Below are 20465 nucleotides of genomic sequence, written 5' to 3' on the forward strand. Positions count from 1 at the left end.
ATACATGGAACAAAATCAAATTCCCTATTTGATGTGGTACTTAAACTGCCTCCAAGCATCTCTCTTTTTTTCCTCAGAATACCCCTTTAGTTTGACAACTGCAACATGCATTCAGAATCATTATGAGCACGTAAATGGGAAGAATAAATTTCTGATCTTCCTTTAGCTGGGCAAGATAATCAAATTTTGGTTTTTGAAACGAAACAAATTGTTACTTGATTACACTAAGAGCAGTTGCTGGGTCAGGAAGATTTTAAACTAAAATAACACAAATGATGTAAAATTTCTTGGCTCATGATACTGGATGCAAAGTGAAGCTCAGTACTTCCAGTTACAAATCCAACAGACTTTAGATAACAATCTCAACACTAAATTTTGCTATTTTCTTACATTTGTATTTTATTAAAAATTTAATTATTTGGGAGGAGACACAGAAGGACAGGGAGAAGAGAGGGAGAGGGAGAGGAAGAGGGAGAGGGAGAGGGAGAGAGAGAGAGAAAGCATTCCCATCCAATGGCTTACTCCCCAAATGCCTGCAATGACTAGGGCTGGACCAATGTGAAGCCAGCAGCCAGGAACACAATCCAGGTCTCCCACATGAATGGTAGGAACCCATCACTTGAGCCATTAGTGCTGCCTCTCAGGATGCCCATTAGCTGGAAGACGATCAGAAGCACAGTAGCTAGTACTAGAACCCAGGCGCTCGGATATGGGATGCAGTATCCCAACAGCATCATAACTGCCAGGCCAAATGCCTGCCCTGAATTATAGTATAGTGTTTTTGAAATAAAGGCATTTCTTTTTTTTAGATTTTATTTTATTTGAGAATTAGAGTTACAGACAGTGAGAGGGAGAGACAGAGAGAAAGGTTTTCCTTCCATTGGTTCACTCCCTAAATGGCCGCAATGGCTGGAGCTGTGCCGATCCGAAGCCAGGAGCCAGGCGCTTCCTCCTGGTCTCCCACATGGGTGCAGGGGCCCAAGGACTTGAGCCATCTTCTACTGCTTTCCCAGGCCATAGCAAAGAGCTGGACTGGAAGTGGAGCATCCGGGACTAGAACTGGCGTCCATATGGGATCCCGGCGCCGCAGGCAGAGGATTAACCTACTGTGCCACGGCGCTGGCCCCAAGGCATTTCTTAATCTATTGAAATTTGGCTTTCCAGTGATTAGCATTTAGTTTCTTCAGCCAATTAAACCCAGATTATGAGACTTACATTAGGTTAGAAGATATTTACATACAGAAGAAAAGCCATTTCCTGATGCTGTCCTACAAATTATGCTCTCCTAGAATTTCACTCACCCTGAATATTCAGGCCAATTCAATACCTCAAAATTAGATACTGAAAGTAGAAAGGATGCAGGAGTTTAACAAATACAGTCAAGTGTCTACACAATACAATCAACTTCACTTCCTGATTCCATAGTCACTCAGTGTCAAAACTGTTTTGAGAGAGAGGGAAAATATGCCCAGCTATAAAAATCACTATTCTCCACTTTTCATCATGCAAAGGGTGACCATGGGGTAGAGAACCAGCTAATAAATTGCCAGGGAAATATTCTGATACGTATTCATTAAATATAGCCATCTCAACTTGCACCCAGGTTTTGACTTTTGACTGTGCTCTTGACTCTTCCTCCTGCCAGGAATATATAAATGATTCCTGAAAACACAAGAGCCATCTGTGATGATGAGGTCAAAACCCACACATAATATGACAAAAAAAGATGCCAAAAATTAGGTAACTTTGAGCTGTCATAGCAGCTCTAGACTCACCATGTCAAGTTTCATAAGAGAAAAAACAGAGTATCTCACCAAGCTACTCTTTTGGAGGTATAGATACCGTTGGCTGAAGTCAATATGTTGAGATGTATTCAGAGATGACCAGAGTGAAATGTGGACAGAGGAACAAAGGAGACTGTCTTGCATTTAAACTATTATGGAAGTTATTTTCTTGAGTACCTCATAAATTTGCTCAGAAGTAGTTCCAAAACATGTATTTCCGAAACACCTTGACCAACTTGAAAAATGCAAATTGAAATCATAATGAGACATCGCTTTACACCCATTAGGATGGCTAGTATCAAAAATAATTAAGTAAGCAAGCAAGTAAATAAGTAAATAAATAAATAAATGTATGTTGGTTAAGGATAGGTGCACTCATTGCTGGTAGGAATGTAAAACGGTAAAGCCACTATGGAAAACAATATGTCAGTTCCTCAAAAAATTAAAATAGAATTGCCATATGATCTAGAAATTCTACTTTTAGATAGATACCCAAAAGAAGTGAAAGTAGAATGTTGAAAAAAATATTTCCACACTCATGTTGATAGCAACATCATTCACAATAGCTAAAACAGTGGAAGAAATGCAAATGTTCATGAATGAATGGACGGATGAGCAAAATGTGTTATACACAAACAATGGAATAATACTCAGTTCTGAAAATAGGAAATATTAACACATGATACAACATAGAAGAATCTTGAAGAATCACACTAAATAAATCAGTCACAAAGTATTGTGTGATGTTACGTGTGTTAATATCTAGAGTAGTTAAATTCACAGAAACAGCAGAATGGTGGCTGCCGAGGGCTGGGTTCAGAGGGGAAAAAGGAAGAGTTTTAGTTTCTTAAGACAAAAATGGTCTGCAGATTGACAGCACTGTTCAATAATGTGAATATACTTAACAGTAGTGAAATAATTGCACATTTAAAAATAGTTAAAATGATAAATTACACTATTGCCATCACTAAAAAATACTTTGACATACTAACATGGATACAAAATACAAAAGGTTTTTGTTAAATAAAAAATTCATTCCTATTATTAATTTAAAAATTATGTATTTTACATCCTTCATTTGCTTATCTGAAAGTCATTATATGTAGTACACTAAAAAAATCCTTCAAACATAAACATTTGTGAGACATTTGTAGAATATGCAAATTTAGAAAAATCGAGTTTTCTGATCCTTAAATAAATGTCAAAAAAACAACATATTACTCACTTATGACTTTAGTATAATCTTGCCTAGGGATTAGATGTATAACACATACATAAATCCATAAATTTTTTCCAACTGGAATTAGACTGCATTTGTATATTTTAAAATATTCAAATAAAGAATAAGAATAGAGTCTTTCTTATAAAGAAAATCTGGAACACATACAGAACAATATAAAGTCATTGCCACTGTGGGACTTCATTTCAGCTAAAAAAATTAAATTTTTATTACATAACAAGATAACTTGGCAGTAACTTTATCTTCGCATAGCACCATTATTATCATTAAATACGTATAGCCCATGCTGCACCTAAAATAAGTCAAGATGATTAATTCTATTAAACACAAGATTCTTATTATAAAGCATCCATTAATCATTTTTTCATATAGTGAAATTGCCATGATCAAGTTTTATTCACAGTACCTAAAGTGAATAATTTTGAATTATATTTTGCAAAAAAAAAAAAAATACAGAGGTATAGTTATATCCCTTAACTACATATAATTCACAGCCAATCTGTGCCAAAATTGTAGAATACTTTGCTGTTCCATTGACTTGTATAGCCTTTGCCGAGTGACTCAGTTTTTGCATTTTAGTTTTTCTATCTACATATAGGAATTACAAATAGAAGGAACTTTTAGCATCATGTAAAATAAAATATTTAACCATTATGTAAATAAATGGCCTGGATTAGTTAATTTTATTCTCTTTAAAAAGAGAAATGCAGCATTCTCACTATTCTGAAATATACTCTCAAATATCCTGGAGAGTATATTAATACAAGAATACTTCAATAGCTTTATGGGAAAATGGAAATAAAAGATAAGTATTTTGGTGCAAAAAGATTTGGAAATCATGCAGTGTTTTCATCATATTTTCTGTGAACTTTCTGAAAACTCCTTGGATAGGTTTTAGTAATGTCCTTTACTAATTTTTTTTTTTTTTTTGACAGGCAGAGTGGACAGTGAGAGAGACAGAGAGAAAGGTCTTCCTCTGCCATTGGTTCACCCTCCAATGGCCGCCGCAGCCGGCGCACCGCGCTCATCCAAACCCAGGAGCCAGGTGCTTCTCCTGGTCTCCCATGGGGTGCAGGGCCCAAGCACTTGAGCCATCCTCCACTGCACTCCCGGGCCACAGCAGAGAGCTGGCCTGGAAGAGGGGCAACCGGGACAGAATCTGGCGCCCCAACCGGGACTAGAACCCGGTGTGCCGGCTCCGCATGGCGGAGGATTAGCCTTTAGCCTAGTGAGCCGCGGCGCCGGCTACATTAATGTATTTCATATGGCTTTTATTTGCCAAATTATTTCTTTAAGATTTGCAACCTGTGAGATACACTGACTCATTGTCAATCTCTTATTTCCATCCTTACAATTTAAAACTTGGCCCAAAATAAGTAGAAATGAGTTAAAGCAAATGTTTGTAAAGGATTCATAATATATTTTCATGCATATATCATGCATTTGAATAGAAATAAAGCCCATTTGACTTAGTTTTCTGCTTCTCTACCAGGAAAACATGGGGCTCTTCAGTGTTGCAAGGAACGCCAAAAACGATTATGGCCTGAGGCCTTGGAGAACACACTGTCCCCACTAGGACAAACAACTAAGTACTTAATGAAATTCCAACTGAGAATTTAAGTGCTATATGACTCCGATAAAATAAAGAGCTTATGGGAATTTCAAAGAGGAATAGGTCCTATCAAGCAGGAGAAAACAGGAAAGGCAGGCTAAACTTTGGACGTGAGACCTGTTCTCTCTCGAGTAGAATTTCCAGAAGAGGGTCCTCCAAGGAGCAATATAAGCAAATGAGGGGAAAGGAGCAAACGGAATGACTGTGTTCCGCAAAAGATTCAGTAGGGCCAGCGAGTGACAGGAGAAAATAACAACTACAAAGCAAGGGATGACGCCTCTCTTTCCCATACTAAATGTTTCTCTGACCAAACACTGGCTCTGCTCTGTGCACATTTCACCTGCAAACCTTCTCACCCTTTCACCTGCATACAAATCACCTGAGTTCCCAAACGGTTCCGTCTGCGGGCGTGCCAGGGACGCACTCACAGGTGCAGCCAAGGCGGGCCACACCCTCGAGCAGACAGGCTACGCGTGCGGCTCCCGGGCCGCGGCGCCGGCACCACGTGGGAACGCGGCAGAGCCGTCACTCAGGCCCCCGGGGCGAGGCCGGGCACGCAGCTCGCGTCTGCGAGCCGCCGCTCATCGCTCGCTGGGGTCACCTGCGGCTGGTAAAACGCCCGGGGCTCTCGAGGAGCGTGGTGCGGGCTGGGCAGCGGCCTCTGACCACCTCTCCTAGAGGATCCTAATACTCAAAAAAAGAAAATCGGCGACTTCTGTGAGGCGGCCGCTTTAACGTTAAGTCGGGGATGACAGCCGAGCGGTTCGCGGCTTCTCTCCCAGATTTTGGCACCGCCAGCCAGGCCTAGTTCGGGCTCAGGAGTCCGCCTCCCGACTCCGCGTCCACGGCCGCGGTGCGACACCAGCGTCCGTCCCTGTCAGGGACCCGCCCGGGCGTGGGCGACGCCGCCCGCGGGGCTCCGACGTGGCGCCGCGTTCCGCCGGCAGCGGAGCGGGGCACGCATGCGCCTGGCGAAGTCCCCGGGCCGACACCGAATAACGGACTCGCGCTCCCCTCGCCGGAAGTGGGCGGCTGCGGCCGGGAGGAGCCGGCTGTAGCGGGCGGCTCGGCGCTCTGGGAAGCGGCTCCCACCGGGCTCGCGCATCGCTCCGGGTACCATGGCGCCGGCCAAGGCCGAGGCCGTGATGCGGCTGCTCCTGGGCGCCGCGGCGCTGTGGCTGTCGCTGCTCGACGCCGGAACAGCCTCCGCGTCCAAGGCGGTGACGGCCCACTTGGCCGCGAAGTGGCCGGAGACGCCGCTGCTGCTGGAGGCGAGGTGGGTGCGGGCCTGGCGTCAGAGGGAAGGGGCGAGCGGCGCCCCGGCGGCCCCTCAAGCCCAGCGTCTTCACGCGGGGGGCGGGCGGCTGGGGTCCCTGCGCCGCGTGCCCCTCTTGTGGCGCCCTCGGAGCGTGGTCTCCTCGGACCCTTGCCAGTCTACGCTCAGGTCACAGTTTCCTTGAGCCACCGTGTATAGAAGTTCCCTGGCCTGGTTTGATTCATCTGAGCCTTGTTACTGTTTGTGGCAGAAGAAAGAAAGGCTGTAAACTGAGGCCGGCACTTGTCCGCACACAGCTCTCTCTGCCAGACTTGCTCTGGGAAAGGCAGCGTCCCGCATACTATTTTTTTTTTTTTCCATCTTTTCCACTGGAATTAGTTCGTCAGGTATCATTTGCTCTGCAGAAACAAAATTGTAGTCATTGAATTTTGCTCCTTTGTATTCCAGTAGTAAAATACGACTAGAAAACTCTTAGATGAAGTTTTTGTAGGAACGGTTTTTGAGTGTCACCTGAGAAGCGACCTATGGTCCTAATAGGAGACTTCATCTCATAACATTGCATATGTTAGCTTCCCAACAGCTGTTACTGAATAAATGATTCTAGCTTAACATACGTCTCCTTTATCTTTTCCACAGTGTGTCTCAGAGCTTGTCTGGATCAGATCCCACACATAGTTCCAAAGCAGTCTGACAGCCTCAGACTGCCAATGCAGTTTCTGGGTTTCTGCTTGTCTCAAGAGTCCTGACGTGGGAACTCCTGTAGGATGCTTCTCAAACTTCACAACCTAACCCCAGTCTGGTTTATCCTAATTACAGCAGTAGGTTGAGTGGTGGCTCCCACAATGATAAATCCACATCCTAACTGATCTCAAATTTGTAAATAAAAGGTTTTTGCATATGTAATTAAGGGTCTTGAGATAGATGAAATCATCCTTACATATCAGGGTGTGCTCTGTGCCCAATACTACTATAAAAGAAGAAAAAACACAATAAGGTGAGCATGTGATGATGGACTCGGATTGGAGTTATGCATCCCCAAGCCAAGGAACACCTGAAGCCACTGGATCTAGAAGAGGCAAGAGAGTTGTCTCCCCCAGAGCCTTCAGAGAAAGTACAGCGCTACCAAACACCTTGATTTTGTATGTTGGGCCTCCAGTATTGTGGGAGAATGTTGTTTTAAGCCATCAGATTTTTTTTTTAACATTGGTTACAGCAGCTCTAGCAAACTAATGTAGGCCAAAAAGTAGGGTGCTGCTGAAAGAAGTTCCTGAAAATGTAGAAGGCTGCCAGAATTTTGAGAGATGTAGCACAAAATGTCTAATGGACTAGAGACTGACAAAGGATGACCTTAAGAGTGATTCTGGTGAGGACTTAAAAGACAGTAAGGTGACAATTTAAATAAATAAAGCTTCTGTCTGCTACTATAATTTTGAGGATGCTTTTCCCATCCTGAATAGACTGTTGGTAGAAAAATGAATATTTAAATGAAGGATATGTTATTGGAAACAGAGAAAGGGTGACTCATATAGTGGCAATATAGTGGCAAACTTAGATTCTGAATTTTGTGGAAAACAATGAACTTAGGATATTTCCAAGGAAAGTGTTGAAGGTGCTGCCCTGTTTCTCTTTGCTGCTTACAGGAAATTTAAGAAAGAAAGAAGGAACAGCTAAGGAAAAAGGAACTTAACCACTTCAGCAGAAGCCAAATAAAAGTATGAGGTGTCCCATAGGCTCTGTAGAGGATCCTCATGTAGTGGTACGGACCCTAAAAAGCCCCCACAGGGCTTTGGAGAATAATTGATTAGTAAAGACACTGCCAACTTGAACCAAAGACAAGACAAAATGAGGAAGCTATTGGGCATCCAAAATTCTACATGCAGAAAAGGCAGTAAAAAAAGCCACTTGGCTGCAAACACCTTGCTATTCTTTCAAGAAAACAGTCGAATACCTCTGAAGGCAGAGCCACAGCAGGCAGCATTGAGGGTGAACTGTTGGTTATTCTTAGGACTCAAAGCGTGGAATTTGCCGTGCTGATTTTTGCACTTGCTTGGGACTTTCCTAGGGCTCCTTTGCTCCTTCTAGTTTTCCCCTAGTGGGGCTGTCCATTCTACATCATCTCACTGCTGCATTTTGGAAATAGTTACTTTGTCCTCTTCAGTTTCACAAGTCCACCTATGGAAAAAGATTTTTCCCAGGATGGATAATACCCAGACTTTGACCCAAACCTGATTTAGATGACAAGATCTTGGACTTAAAGTTGATACTGTAATAGGTTGGGAGGATGTGAATGTATTATTATTTTTTTTTTAAGATTTATTTATTTATTTGAAAGAGTTAAATAGAGAGAGGAGAGGCAGAGAGAGAGAGAGAAGTCTTCCATCCAATGGTTCACTCCCCAGTTGGCCACAACGGCTGGAACCACGCCTATCTGAAGCCAGGAGCCTGGAACTTCCTCTGGGTCTCCCACACGGTTGCAGGGGCCCCAGGATCTGGGCCATCTTCTACGGCTTTCCCAGGCCACAGCAGAGAGCTGATCAGAGCAGAGCAGCCGGGTCTCGAACTGGCGCCCATATGGGATATGGGCGCTTCAGGCCAGGGTGTTAACCCGCTGCGCCACAGCACCGGCACCGTGAATGTATTTTTAATACATGGGGTATATGTATATTTTTAGAAGCCAAAGAGGATGGTTTGGAGCTCACCCCAAAAAGAAATGTCTTTGTCCTAACCCTTAGAATCTGTTGCATGAACTATGCGAATACTTTGATTTCTTATTTTTTTTTTTCTTCCAGGACTATGAGGAAATAAATTTTACTTGTTTTAAGCCACCAAGTCCGTGCTAATTTCTTATGGGAGCTCTAGGATAGTAACATGAGATTACCACTTTATTACAGTCCTTTCCTTATTGGTACCTTATTTGTGGTTATACCATATTATTCTTTTTGATCCTTCTTCCTGAGAAAACGAGTGTCTTTCCATTATGTGTTCATTGCATTTGATCAGTCTTTCTGTCACAGTCCTTACTGACACACCATGTGTGCTAATTTCTTCCTTTAAAATGTGAACTTCAAAGATAAAACTATTTCTTCATGTGTATTTTGACAAGGCATAGCTCACAAAAGTTGGGTGCTTGATTATGTTGATGTGTGGAAGGGACCATTTTTTTCATTTTTAAGGCAAGGTGTGTGTGTGTGTGTGTGTGTATATATATATATACTTCAAGGCACCATCAGAATGATGAAATGAGAAACATTTTTCGCGAAACATTGTTATTTCAGTTCAAATATTGTATCAGGCAAATGAACAAGTTTAAAGTGCCAAGGTTAGGTTTTTGGCTCAGTATTTATGTTGCCACTTAAAATACTTGCATTCCATATCAGGGATTCCATATCCCCTTTCCCCTCCCTCTCTTCTTTCTCTGTCGTTCCGCTTTTCAAATAAAATCTTTTTTTAAAATTTTTTTTTTTTTTTTTGACAGAGTGGACAGTGAGAGAGAGAGAGAAAGGTCTTCCTTTTTCCGTTGGTTCACACCACAATGGCCACCTTGGCCACTGCGCTGTGGCCGGCGCAGCATGCTGATCCAAACCCAGGAGCCAGGTGCTTCTCCTGGTCTCCCATGAGGGTGCAGGGCCCAAGGACTTGGGCCATCCTCCAGTGTACACTTGGGCCCAGCAGAGAGCTGGACAGGAAGAGGAGCAACCGGGACTAGAACCTGGTGTGCCGGCACCGCAGGTGGAGATTAGCCTATTGAGCCGTGGCGCCAGCCCTCAAATAAAATCTTAAAAAAAATTTTAAGTGCCATTCTTTTTTTTTTCTTTTTAAAAACTTAGCCAGAGATAATACTTTTTGGAAGTTGGGGAACTAGGTTAAATGGCCTCTTAAGGATATTTCTTCCTTGAAGATTAATGAATTACTAGTAAATTGTTTTTAAGAAAAATTCCAGAAGATTTCCAGAAATGCTCATATCAATGGTATATTGACGGATAAGTATAAGTGAACACACTGACTGATTAGTTAGATGTATAGATTCTGGTATATTTTTGAAATCCTTTACCTGTGGTCATATAATACAGGTTCTGAGCTGAAAAAACCCTCAAGTGAACTAAAATGTTTAATATTTTGTGCACCAACCTGATATTACAAGTGGGAAAATTCCACATTTGACCTCATGATGGATTACAATCAAAATACAGGTGTTTAAGAAGATTGTATAAAATTATCTTCATGCTGTGGGTGTGAGGTATAGCTGGAAAACAAAATTTTGTGTTTAAAGTTGGCTTTTTATTCACAAAATATCTTATGCATATACAGATATTCCAAAATCTGAAAGAAAAATTAAAAGTAATCTGGCTCTAAGCATTTTGGATAAAGGATGTGAGCCTGCATATGAGCATGTTTGTGGCTATTTGGTCAAATCAATAGAGTATTAAGTGTTCCTTTTTTAAGGTTTTGTACCATACTTAGGCCTTTCAGGTCATGTCCTGTTTAGTGTGCCCTATATTTTCCTCTGTTTTTAGGTTTTCTTTGTTCTTAAAATCATTGAGTTGTACAAAACCGCAAAGTTGTTTTATTACTTTAAATTCTTGTATTTCTTATGTTGGTGTTGATGAATTAATTTTTCCCCTCTCCTCTTTCCTCTTTAGTGGCCATCTCATACTTATGAGAATTAGTTACAATGAATGTGTTTTGTATGTCCTCAATACTTTCTGTTGAGAATAAGGGTTAAAGTTTACCTAGGCTAGAGAAAGATAAGGTGGGCAATAACAAAGTGTTGATACCATCTGTTGATAGCTGTTTCTTTTCTAGTTTAAATGTTTTACTGTGGATGTTTTAGGTGTCTTTCACTTTGTCCTAAATCTTCCATTTTTTATTTCTAAAAGGTTTTAAATGGCTTTTCCCCTTTTTTCTTATATAGGATGTAGAAAAATGGTTAACATTTTTGGGCCAAAGGCCACCAGTCTAGTGAAATACACAATTTCCTATTTTTTAATTAAGATCTTTTGTTTTATAATAATAGATTTTCTACACCAGTAGTTAAATGAAATAAATAACTTCCATAAAGTGTTGATAGAATGATTTTTGAGTATGATAAACAGGCAGTCTTTTTTTTTTTTTTTTTTTTTTTTTTCCAGGCAGAATGGACAGTGATAGAGACAGAGAGAAAGGTCTTCCTTTTTGCGGTTGGTTTACCCTCCAATGGCCGCTGTGGCCGGTGCGCTGCGGCTGGCGCACTGTGCTGATCCGAAGCCAGGAGCCAGGTGCTTCACCTAGTCTCCCATGCGGGTGCAGGACCCAAGGACTTGGGCCGTCGTCCACTCCCGGGAACAGGCAGTCTTTTTTTTTTTTTTTTTTTTTTTCCCACTTTTTAACCTTTAATGCTCTTTCTTCATTACCATAAAATTATATTTCTTAGTGATATTTCATATGGAAAGACGAAATTATCAGTTTTTTGCTCATAAAAAAAGGCTGAAAGTAATTTCTCCTGTAATCTTTTCCTGAAATGGTTGTATATTTGAGAATGATACTTCAGTTAAGAACCATCCATTTGTTCTGTGTTACAAAAAAGACAATCAGTAATTTCACATTAACTTTTAGAGGTTTTTTTTTTTTCTCACAGATTTAATTTGCTTTTAAATTGTAGTTTATGATACATAAACCAAGTTTCCTTAACATTTATTAATTGATTGCTTTTATTTTTAATAGTGAATTTATGGCAGAAGAAAGTAATGAAAAATTTTGGCAGTTTTTGGAAACTGTAAAAGAATTAGCAATTTATAAGAAAACAGGTAGGTGATACAACAATTTTAACTTGTAAGATTTGTATTTCTGTGCACACATTGGATTTATTTCCTTTAACAATAATGCTTAAGTGAAAGATGTTGAATGGAAAATACTCTGATCATCCTTTTTAAAAAAATAGGCCTTAGTACTTTATTATAAGAAAGCTCATGTAATCAGTAGTGCTTGGATATTGCTTTATACTTATGAAATCAAAATTGTTGTGATTGTGTTTTCTATTCACCTAGATTTCATTGAAATAGTATTAGTTTCATATCTAGTAATAGCACATTTTCTAAAACAATAGACTTTATTTTTTAGAGCAATTGTAAGTCCACAGAAAAACTAAGCAAAAAGTTCAGAAATTCCATGTACTTCCTATCTCCACACATGAATAGCCTCCCTCATTAACAACATCCTCCACCAGAATGTTACATTTGTTACAATTGATAAATCTACATTGACACATCATTGTCACCAAAAATCCATAGTTTACATTACGGTGCACTCCTGTGCTATATATGCTATAGGTTTGGACAAATGCTTGCTGACTTGTAATGCTGTATTGTTATTGCTAGAATATTTTTACTCTTAAACTCTTAGAGATTTTTAACACTTGCTTTCAAAAGTCAGGTAACCACTGTGTTTCCATTGCACTATAAGTTAGTAATGCCTGTTTTGGAAATTCAAAAAAATATATATTTGAGAGACAGATATGGAGACAGAGATCTCCCATCTGCTGGTTCACTCTCCAAAGACCTGAAATGGGTAGAGCTGGGTCAGGCCAGAGCCAGGAACCAGGGCAAAAAAGAAGTTGTGGAGGAACTCTGGCCACTTTAATAGTCTTTCTTTCAAATCATTGGGAAACTATTGTTATCTTCATATTTGTCTTAGTAATTTTAATTTTGGCAGTCAGGTAAAAATAGGGTAGATTAGTATGAGGTTTCTTCAAAAAATACATGGAAAACCTATTATGAAGACACTGTTGATATAAACAATTTTTTGCAGTAAAATAAACTTAGCTTTGAAAGGCTAGATTGGAGGAGGGTGGTGGGAGTGTGGGTGCAGGCAGAGATCTTGTATTTGCTGATATACTTCTCAGATGTATGTAACAGCCAGGGCTGGGCATAAACCAGAAACCTGGAACTCCACCTGGGCCTCCCAGGTGGGTGGCAGGGACATGAGCATTTGAGCCATCATCTGCTTCTCAGAGTACACATTAGCAGGAATGAATTGGAAGCAAAGTAGCTTAGATTCGAACCAGGCAGTCTTATATGAGGTGTGGGTGTCCCTCACTGTTTCTTAACCACTGTGCCACATGTGTACACCAAAAAACATCTTTAAATTACATTTTTCATGAAGTTTTGGGTGTACCTTCATGTCAGATTTTCATGATAGTTAAAAAGCTCAACACCAAATTTCCTAGCTGTCACCTAAAATTGTCAATATTTTTATCCCAGATCTGTTATCAATACATGCCTTATGGCCATATTCAATGTTGTTATTAGAAAAATATTCTTAAAAATTGCTCTTGTAAATTTTGAATGCTTATTTTTAAAAAGTAGTTATTGCAGAGACAGAGATCTTGAAGCAGGATTTATGTACAGAGACAAGACACGAAGGCCTTTTAACAGGAAGTAGTATTTTATTATTTTGGCTGGCATAAGGCCCAGGTGGAATTTCTTAACCAAAAGCTTGAGCCCAGAACAAAGAGGGGTATTTCCTTATATATGGTTTTAGCCTCTTTGTCTCTCTTATATGGTTATATGCATGCATTTTATTGGATATTCTGATGTTATATGGTGACCACAGGAATTGATACAATACTGTGCATGTGTACATAGTTACTGATGATGTTATTTTCCACACACATACTGAGTGATACCTGTCTGGCAAGGATTAACATCATTGCTCTGTACTAACCACCAGAACCTAAAATGCTTACATATAAGCAGATAGTAACTACAGTTGAAGCATTCATAGGCACGCAGATGATAACAACCACATTTCATTCCCAGAACAGGATCCTCCCCTCTTCTTCTTCTTCTTCTTCTTTTTTTAATATTTGACAGGCAGAGTGGACAGTGAAAGAGAGAGACAGAGAGAAAGGTCTTCCTTTTTGCCATTGGTTCACCCCACAGTTGCTGCCACGCTCTGATCTGAAGCCAGGAGCCAGGTACTTCTCCTGGTCTCCCATGTGGGTGCAGGGCCCAAGGACTTGGACCATCCTCCACCGCACTCCCAGGCCATAGCAGAGGGCTGGCCTGGAAGAGGGGCAACCGGGACAGAATCCAGCGCCCCGACCGGGACTAGAATCCGGTGTGCTGGCGCCGCAAGGCAGAGGATTAGCCTATTGAGCCGCGGCACCGGCCCCTCTTCTTCTGACCTCGGGAAGGCCTCTACTGCAACTTTAATCATGTTAGTTAGAAACAAGGTTAGTTAAAAGACAAAGGCCTCAGCCACATTCCCCTCTTTGATGCTAAGACCCTCTCTGGGTCAGAGAGCATCATCCTGGTCCAGGGACTTATATTGCCACAGCATCATGACATATGCATCTGGTTTTCTCTTGTTCAGGGTCTTTAAGAGGCTAAACACAATTTCCCAAAATAAGGGCAAAAGACAAGATAAAATCAGACAAATCTCTGGGGTCCCAGCCTTTCCAGGTCTGGACTGGAACATGGGCAACCTTTTTCATTTGATCAGTAATTTCCTTTATGCCCTTGCCCTCATCATCCATTTGTAAGCAACAGTTGCTTAGATTAAATTTTTACAAACTCCACCTTTAGAAGCAAGTAAATAATCTAGGGCTAGGTAATTTTGGTAGATAACATTGCACATTTGAGTATGTTGTTTGGCCAATATATTGATAGCTCTTGTAATGTTACAGGCTGTTGTCAGGATTATGGGGTAGTTTAACATGTGAATGGGACCCATTCAGGACCCATCTTTTGCCCAGGTGGCAGGACCATAATGATTATTCATTTAGGTAGCCATTGATCATCATTCCAGTCACCAATCTGTAGGGGTACAGCACGTCTTTTTTTTTTGGCCTCCCCAGTCCTCATATACTAGGACCTCCAAATGTCCTCTGCCAGCTAGTGGGAGTGGGAAGGAGGAGGGACGGATAGTTCCTCCCCAGATTGATTCCCCACAGACATAACAAGAAGAGATGCTTAGTGATTGAGCTATGGTTTCTGCCAAGGACAGGAACAGATTTTTAATGGTAATGAATATGGCTGGAGGCCCTCCTTCATTTCCTCATAGAAGGAATGGAAAACCCCATGAGAGGTGGCCTGGTGAGTGGGCTTAACTCTTTTGCAGTTTAATACAACCCCGGGATCTTGGCATTGTCTATTAATGTATATCTCAACCTGCCAATTATCTCTCCATTTATGGTCATTTAGGTGGAGGATAGTAAAATTAATGAGGTTACAGGGTCTCAAATGACAGTGTGATATAGCAATGCCCTTCTGGAGGACTATGGTTTTATATCTTGTCAAGTGGCCTATGAAACACAACACCAAGAAGGACAGTTGAGGGTATATCCTAGGGCCCTTTACACGTGTATTTTTTTTTACACGTGTATTTTTTAAAAAAGATTTATTTATTTATATGAAAGGCAGAGTTACAGAGAGGCAGAGGCAGAGAGATAGGTATTCTGTCCACTGGCTCACTACCCAGATGGCCACACAGTGGCTGGAGCTGAACTGATCTGAAGCCAGGAGCCAGGAGCCAGGAGCTTCTTCTGGGTCTCCCACACAGGTGCAGGGGCCCAAAGAATTGGGCTTTCTTCCATTGCTTTCCCAGGCCCTCGCAGAAAGCTGGCTTAGAAGGGGAGCAGCTGGGACTTGAATGGCACCCATATGGGATGCTGGCAGTGCAGGCGGCCATACCACCAGCCCCTACACGTGTCTTTTTTGTCATTGAATGTGTACTCTCACGACAGGCCTTCACATAGACTGGTAGCTAGTCTCCACCAGTACCCTCTTACTTCTTGTGTACAAGTGATATGAGTATACTCCATGACCCCACATGTGTTAAAAGGATTGATGCTGGAGGTTTGGATTGGTAAAGTAGAGTTGTGGTGACACCCTGCCATGATTGGGTCATGTGAATACATGAGCCATATGATGGCGGACTCAGATCTACAAAGGGAAGCCAAATTAGAAACAACCAATGACAACAAAGCATGCTGTCCACAAAAGGTTACAAAACTGCCAAGATAAACCTCTTACCACAGCCCCAGTTGGCTAGAGTGGTTGTCACTAGTCTACTTTTTTTTAAAGATATATTTATTTATTTGAAAGTCAGAGTTACACAGAGAGAGAAGGAGAGGCAGAGAGAGAGATGTCTTCCATCTGCTGGTTCACTCCCCAGTTGGCCGCAACAGCTGGAGCTGAGCAAATCCAAAGCCAGGAGCCAGGAGCTTTTTTCAGGTCTCTTACATGGGTGCAGGGGCCCAAGGATTTGGACCATCTTCTCCTTTACCAAGCCACAGCAGAGAGCTGGATGGGAAGAGGAGCAGCTAGGACTAGAACTGGCACCCATATGGGATGCCATCACTGCAGGTGGAGGATTAATGTGCGCCACAGAGCTGGCCCCCATAGTCTATTGTTAATACATAGAGCTCAAACTGTAATAACAGAAATAAGGTTCATAATGCTTTACAAGAGAAAACCAATATAAAGAGGCAAAAAGGAAAGGATCAATCCATTTATTTTATCGGGCAGCTGATTCCTCAAGCTTCAGCCATGTATAAATTGGAAGGAAGTTTTCTCATTGAGAGAGGATTGTAGACCTGGCCAGGTATACGTGAGGCCCAGACCTACTTATCTATTTATGTTGGGTACTGGAAGAGATATCCTGAGAAAGATGTGAGCCTCCCTAAGGAAGACATCCTGTTGACTCATTACCTAGCTGGCCTGGGAGAAGAGCTGGCCTGAAAAGGAGGTTAGTATAGAACAGATGGCATATTCAAAAGGAAGATCACAATCCTGCCTACTGACCTCAGGCCTTCCCCTCAATAGCTGTGGGGTTACCTTGGAAGGTAGGAAGAGTAAGGGCTTTTTCAGCTTGGAGCCAGTAGGGTCTGTGGTCCTAACCTGGGAGCCCTTCAACCCCAGGGCAGTTCATGTATCCAGGTCTTAACAGGATTTTGTAGAGGCTGGCCTTTGTGAGGACAGCTGTTTGCCCAGTTTCCAGGCTTTCCATATCAAAACCTGTGATGCCATTTGGGGTGGACTGGCTTTGTTGGGTCTCTTTGATGGCAGAACACTGTAAAACAGCTATTTGTTGGCTTGTAACCTATCTTTACATTGCTTCTGCTGCCTAGCTTGCCCTTTTTCTCCTGTTCCCTCTAGGATGTCATTCAAGGAGGTGCACAGTTCTATCCTTAATCTTTGGTGGCCTGAGCTAGAAATCTGTAGTCAAAGTCACATTTGGATGGTGTTTTCTGTGGGCCAACACAATGTCCAAGAGGAGAGTTATGTCTTTTTATATAAGATCAAAACATGATGATTAGTTTGCCTAATTGCTATAAATTTTGATGTCATTAATAAAGCTTTTTATCTTTTTATATTTATTCTTAACAATTATACATATCTAATAAGATATTAGAATAACTTTAAATTGGACTTTATAGGGAGCAGTGATCACTGTATCATACCTTTACCTATACTGTTTTTAGATCAGTACTGTACATTTATGATTGAAAATATCTAACAGAAGTGCAAATTGCCATCAAATCCAAAAACAACATGTCAGTGACTTAAAAACCATTTTTAGTTTTTTTCTACCAACAAATTTGAAACACTTTATCAGAGCTTTATTTAAATCACATGCACTTAAAAGGTATTTTATCTTAGCAGTCTTAATTATTATGAGTATTTTTGATCCACAAGCCAAATAAAAGTATTTAATAATTTTTTACATAGACATGCAACCTGCACACACATAACACATGTATAACATCAAGACTGCTTTTGAAATTATCAGTTAGAATTACCTTTTGTTTTTAGTAACTTGAATGAATCATGCCCTTTTAGTTAGAACCTGTAGTTCATTGTTAATCTTCAGTTTTATCTGTTTACAGAACTGTCCCAAAGTACTAAATGCAATAGAAGTCATGGAAAAAAGTCCTAGAAGAGGAAATATTTAAATACAGAACCGACATATTTTAATTTTTATAAGCAGTTTGCTTCTGTCTTGTTTGGACTCTTGAAACCACTTATTTAGAGAATATAAAATCATGGATGGCAGAAGATTTTAAATAGCCTTGGTTAAAATTATAAAATTCAATAATTGATAGGAGGCACCTGTTTACAGCATTTTATAAGGCACCTGTAGGATTTTTTTTTTTTTTTGACAGGCAGGGTGGGCAGTGAGACAGAGAGACAGAGAGAAAGGTCTTCCTTTTTCCATTGGTTCACCCCCTAAATGGCCGCTATGGCTGGTGCGCTGCGTCGATCCAAAGCCAGGAGCCAGGCACTTCCTCCTGGTCTCCCATGCGGGTGCAGGGCCCAAGAACTTGGGCCATGCTCCACCGCCCTCCTGGGCCACAGCAAAGAGCTGGACTGGAAGAGGAGCAACCAGTACAGAGCCAGCACCCCAACCAGGACTAGAACCTGGGGTGCCAGTGCTGCAGGCGGAGGATTAGCCTAGTGAGCTGCGGCACCGGCCTTCTGGGCCTTTTTAATAAGACAACCATTCTGACTGATAACAATACAACAAAATCATTAGACTTTTGTAACTTTGGACATTTGTATCAGTACATTGTATATTAGCATAACTTTAGTACCATTTTACATCTTGACAGTACCTGAAATATAAATAGCCTAATTAGTTGGTGTCTCTAAAGAGGAGAGATACATCCTTTGACAGTTCCATGGGGCCCACTTTGGAACTTTGAATTTCTGAATATCAAGGATGTTAAGAAGGCTTAAAATAACTTATTGAAACAAGTTCCTTTAACATAATATTGACCAGATTTAATCAGCTATAAAGTGATCACTCAAATACTTTAAAATAAGTACATATTTAAACAAACCATAACACTCTTAAAACTTAGCTTTTTAATAAACAATTAGAGCTTAATGAGACAGAACACAAAGATTACCTCAATAGGATACAAAATTTCTTTTGTCAGTCACCAAAATGAGAAATGAAAATCTTGAATCTAAGATTAGCACATGGAATCATCTCATAACTTGGAACTGTTTATCAGAGTCAGAACTAGAGCTTACTGGAGCCGACTAGAAAATTGACAGTCACCAATTAAAAGCTATTTAAAGGGATGCTATAATTTTTAAGAATTTCAAAATTAGAGATTAAGGCTATTACCTGATATTATTAGCATATATGTAATTCAGAAATCTCATTGCTTTAGCAGAGGATCAGATTTCAATTCTATGTCAATCAAAGAAAAATTGATTATAAATTTTCATTTATACCCTGTGACTTTTTCATACCTTCTTTAACTTACTTAAACCTTTTTAACTTCTTCATTCCAATCTAGAGTAAACTAGCCATTAGGACAAAATAATTCTTATAAGCCATGTCCTTTTTATTTATAAAAAAGTTTTTTTTTTTTTTAAACCTTCCTTACCAGGAACATACTTTTATAGTTGTCACCTTTTTCCATCTTCTGGTTTCCTTAATTTACATTTTGAGATAATCCCTTAAAAGTCTCTAAGCACTTTAAAAGAACACACTGAATTTTAATCTTAGTTACTTTTAAGCAATCTTGAATTGTTTTTCATATATGGACAGTTTATAAAAACATATTTGTTAACAAACCCAAAGTTTTTCATAGAATATAAGGTGCTTAGACACATTTATCTCATTTACCTTTGTCCAGTTTACATTTGGCAATTACAGGTGACATAAGATGCTGCTATTTTAGCATACCTTATCTGAGTTAATGTCAAAGTTATGTTTATATGGAATTTTATTTTTATTTTTTTGTAAAATAACTAGCTACAAATCAGTGATATCAATCTGAGATCTGTTAAATTACCTTTTTTTTTTTTTTTCATTTAGTCTCAGGAAGACAGGCAGTGTTGATGTAAAACACTACTGTTGCAGTTGATTCCTCAACAATGTTGCAGTGGATTCCTTTCTGAGAGGAGGAACGTAGTGGTGGGAGAAAGAGGCGCGGAGTCACCAGACAGACCCTGGGAGTCAGGTGAAAGCTGGCTTGAGGCAAGCAGCCCACAGACTCGTTTATTTCAGTTAGTACAGCAGCTTATATAGTCAAGACCAGCCAATCCAGTCAAGGGGCGGTCTGTGCCCCAACCAATCACAGCCTGTTGCCTGGCAGTTTCTGAAACCATCCAATTATGGCCTGCTGTCAGTCAGGCTCTGTTGTCATGTGGTTTCCTCTGTTATGTGGTTTCCAAAGCCATCCAATCACGGCCTGTTGCCAGGCAGTTTCTGTTGTCAGTGGCCATTTTGGCATGACGTTTTCACCTCAATGGCCATCTTGATATGACCTTTTCACTTCATTCCACCACATTTCCCCCTTTTTGTTTATTTTTGAGCAACGGGAGGCATGATTCTTGGCCATACCATTGTTGACCCCGTTTCCATGTGGTCTCCGTACGCAGCTGTGCCTGTCTTAGGTTGTCCCCCTGGGGATCTTACCCATCATTGACTAATCAGCGCTCAAATCGAGAGACCACAGGATTGCTTGCTCAGATAGGGGTAGGAATAAGGAATAATGGTTATCAGGAATGGCATGACCGCACCCAGGCTGTGGGCCGTTTGAGTGGCTGACCAGAG

The 20465-nt window shown here is 40.7% G+C and overlaps 1 protein-coding gene across 5 annotated transcripts in view; it reads left to right on the forward strand.

Moving 5' to 3' along the window:
- The first annotated feature begins 5630 nt into the window (after positions 1-5630).
- UGGT2 (UDP-glucose glycoprotein glucosyltransferase 2) overlaps positions 5631-20465 on the forward strand; it is a 249271-nt gene continuing 234436 nt past the window's right edge. For 2 of the 5 annotated variants that reach the window (XM_070048689.1, XM_070048688.1), the window contains exons 1-2: positions 5631-5912; positions 11613-11695. In XM_070048689.1, coding sequence (XP_069904790.1) covers positions 5755-5912; positions 11613-11695 — 241 coding nt within the window. In that variant the 5' untranslated portion in view covers positions 5631-5754. The remainder of the gene's footprint in view (positions 5913-11612; positions 11696-20465) is intronic. The other 3 variants (XM_008260110.4, XM_070048687.1, XM_051850531.2) reach the window with 2 other exon arrangements.

This window comes from Oryctolagus cuniculus, chromosome 9 (assembly GCF_964237555.1).
Source record: "Oryctolagus cuniculus chromosome 9, mOryCun1.1, whole genome shotgun sequence".
NCBI lineage: Eukaryota > Metazoa > Chordata > Mammalia > Lagomorpha > Leporidae > Oryctolagus > Oryctolagus cuniculus.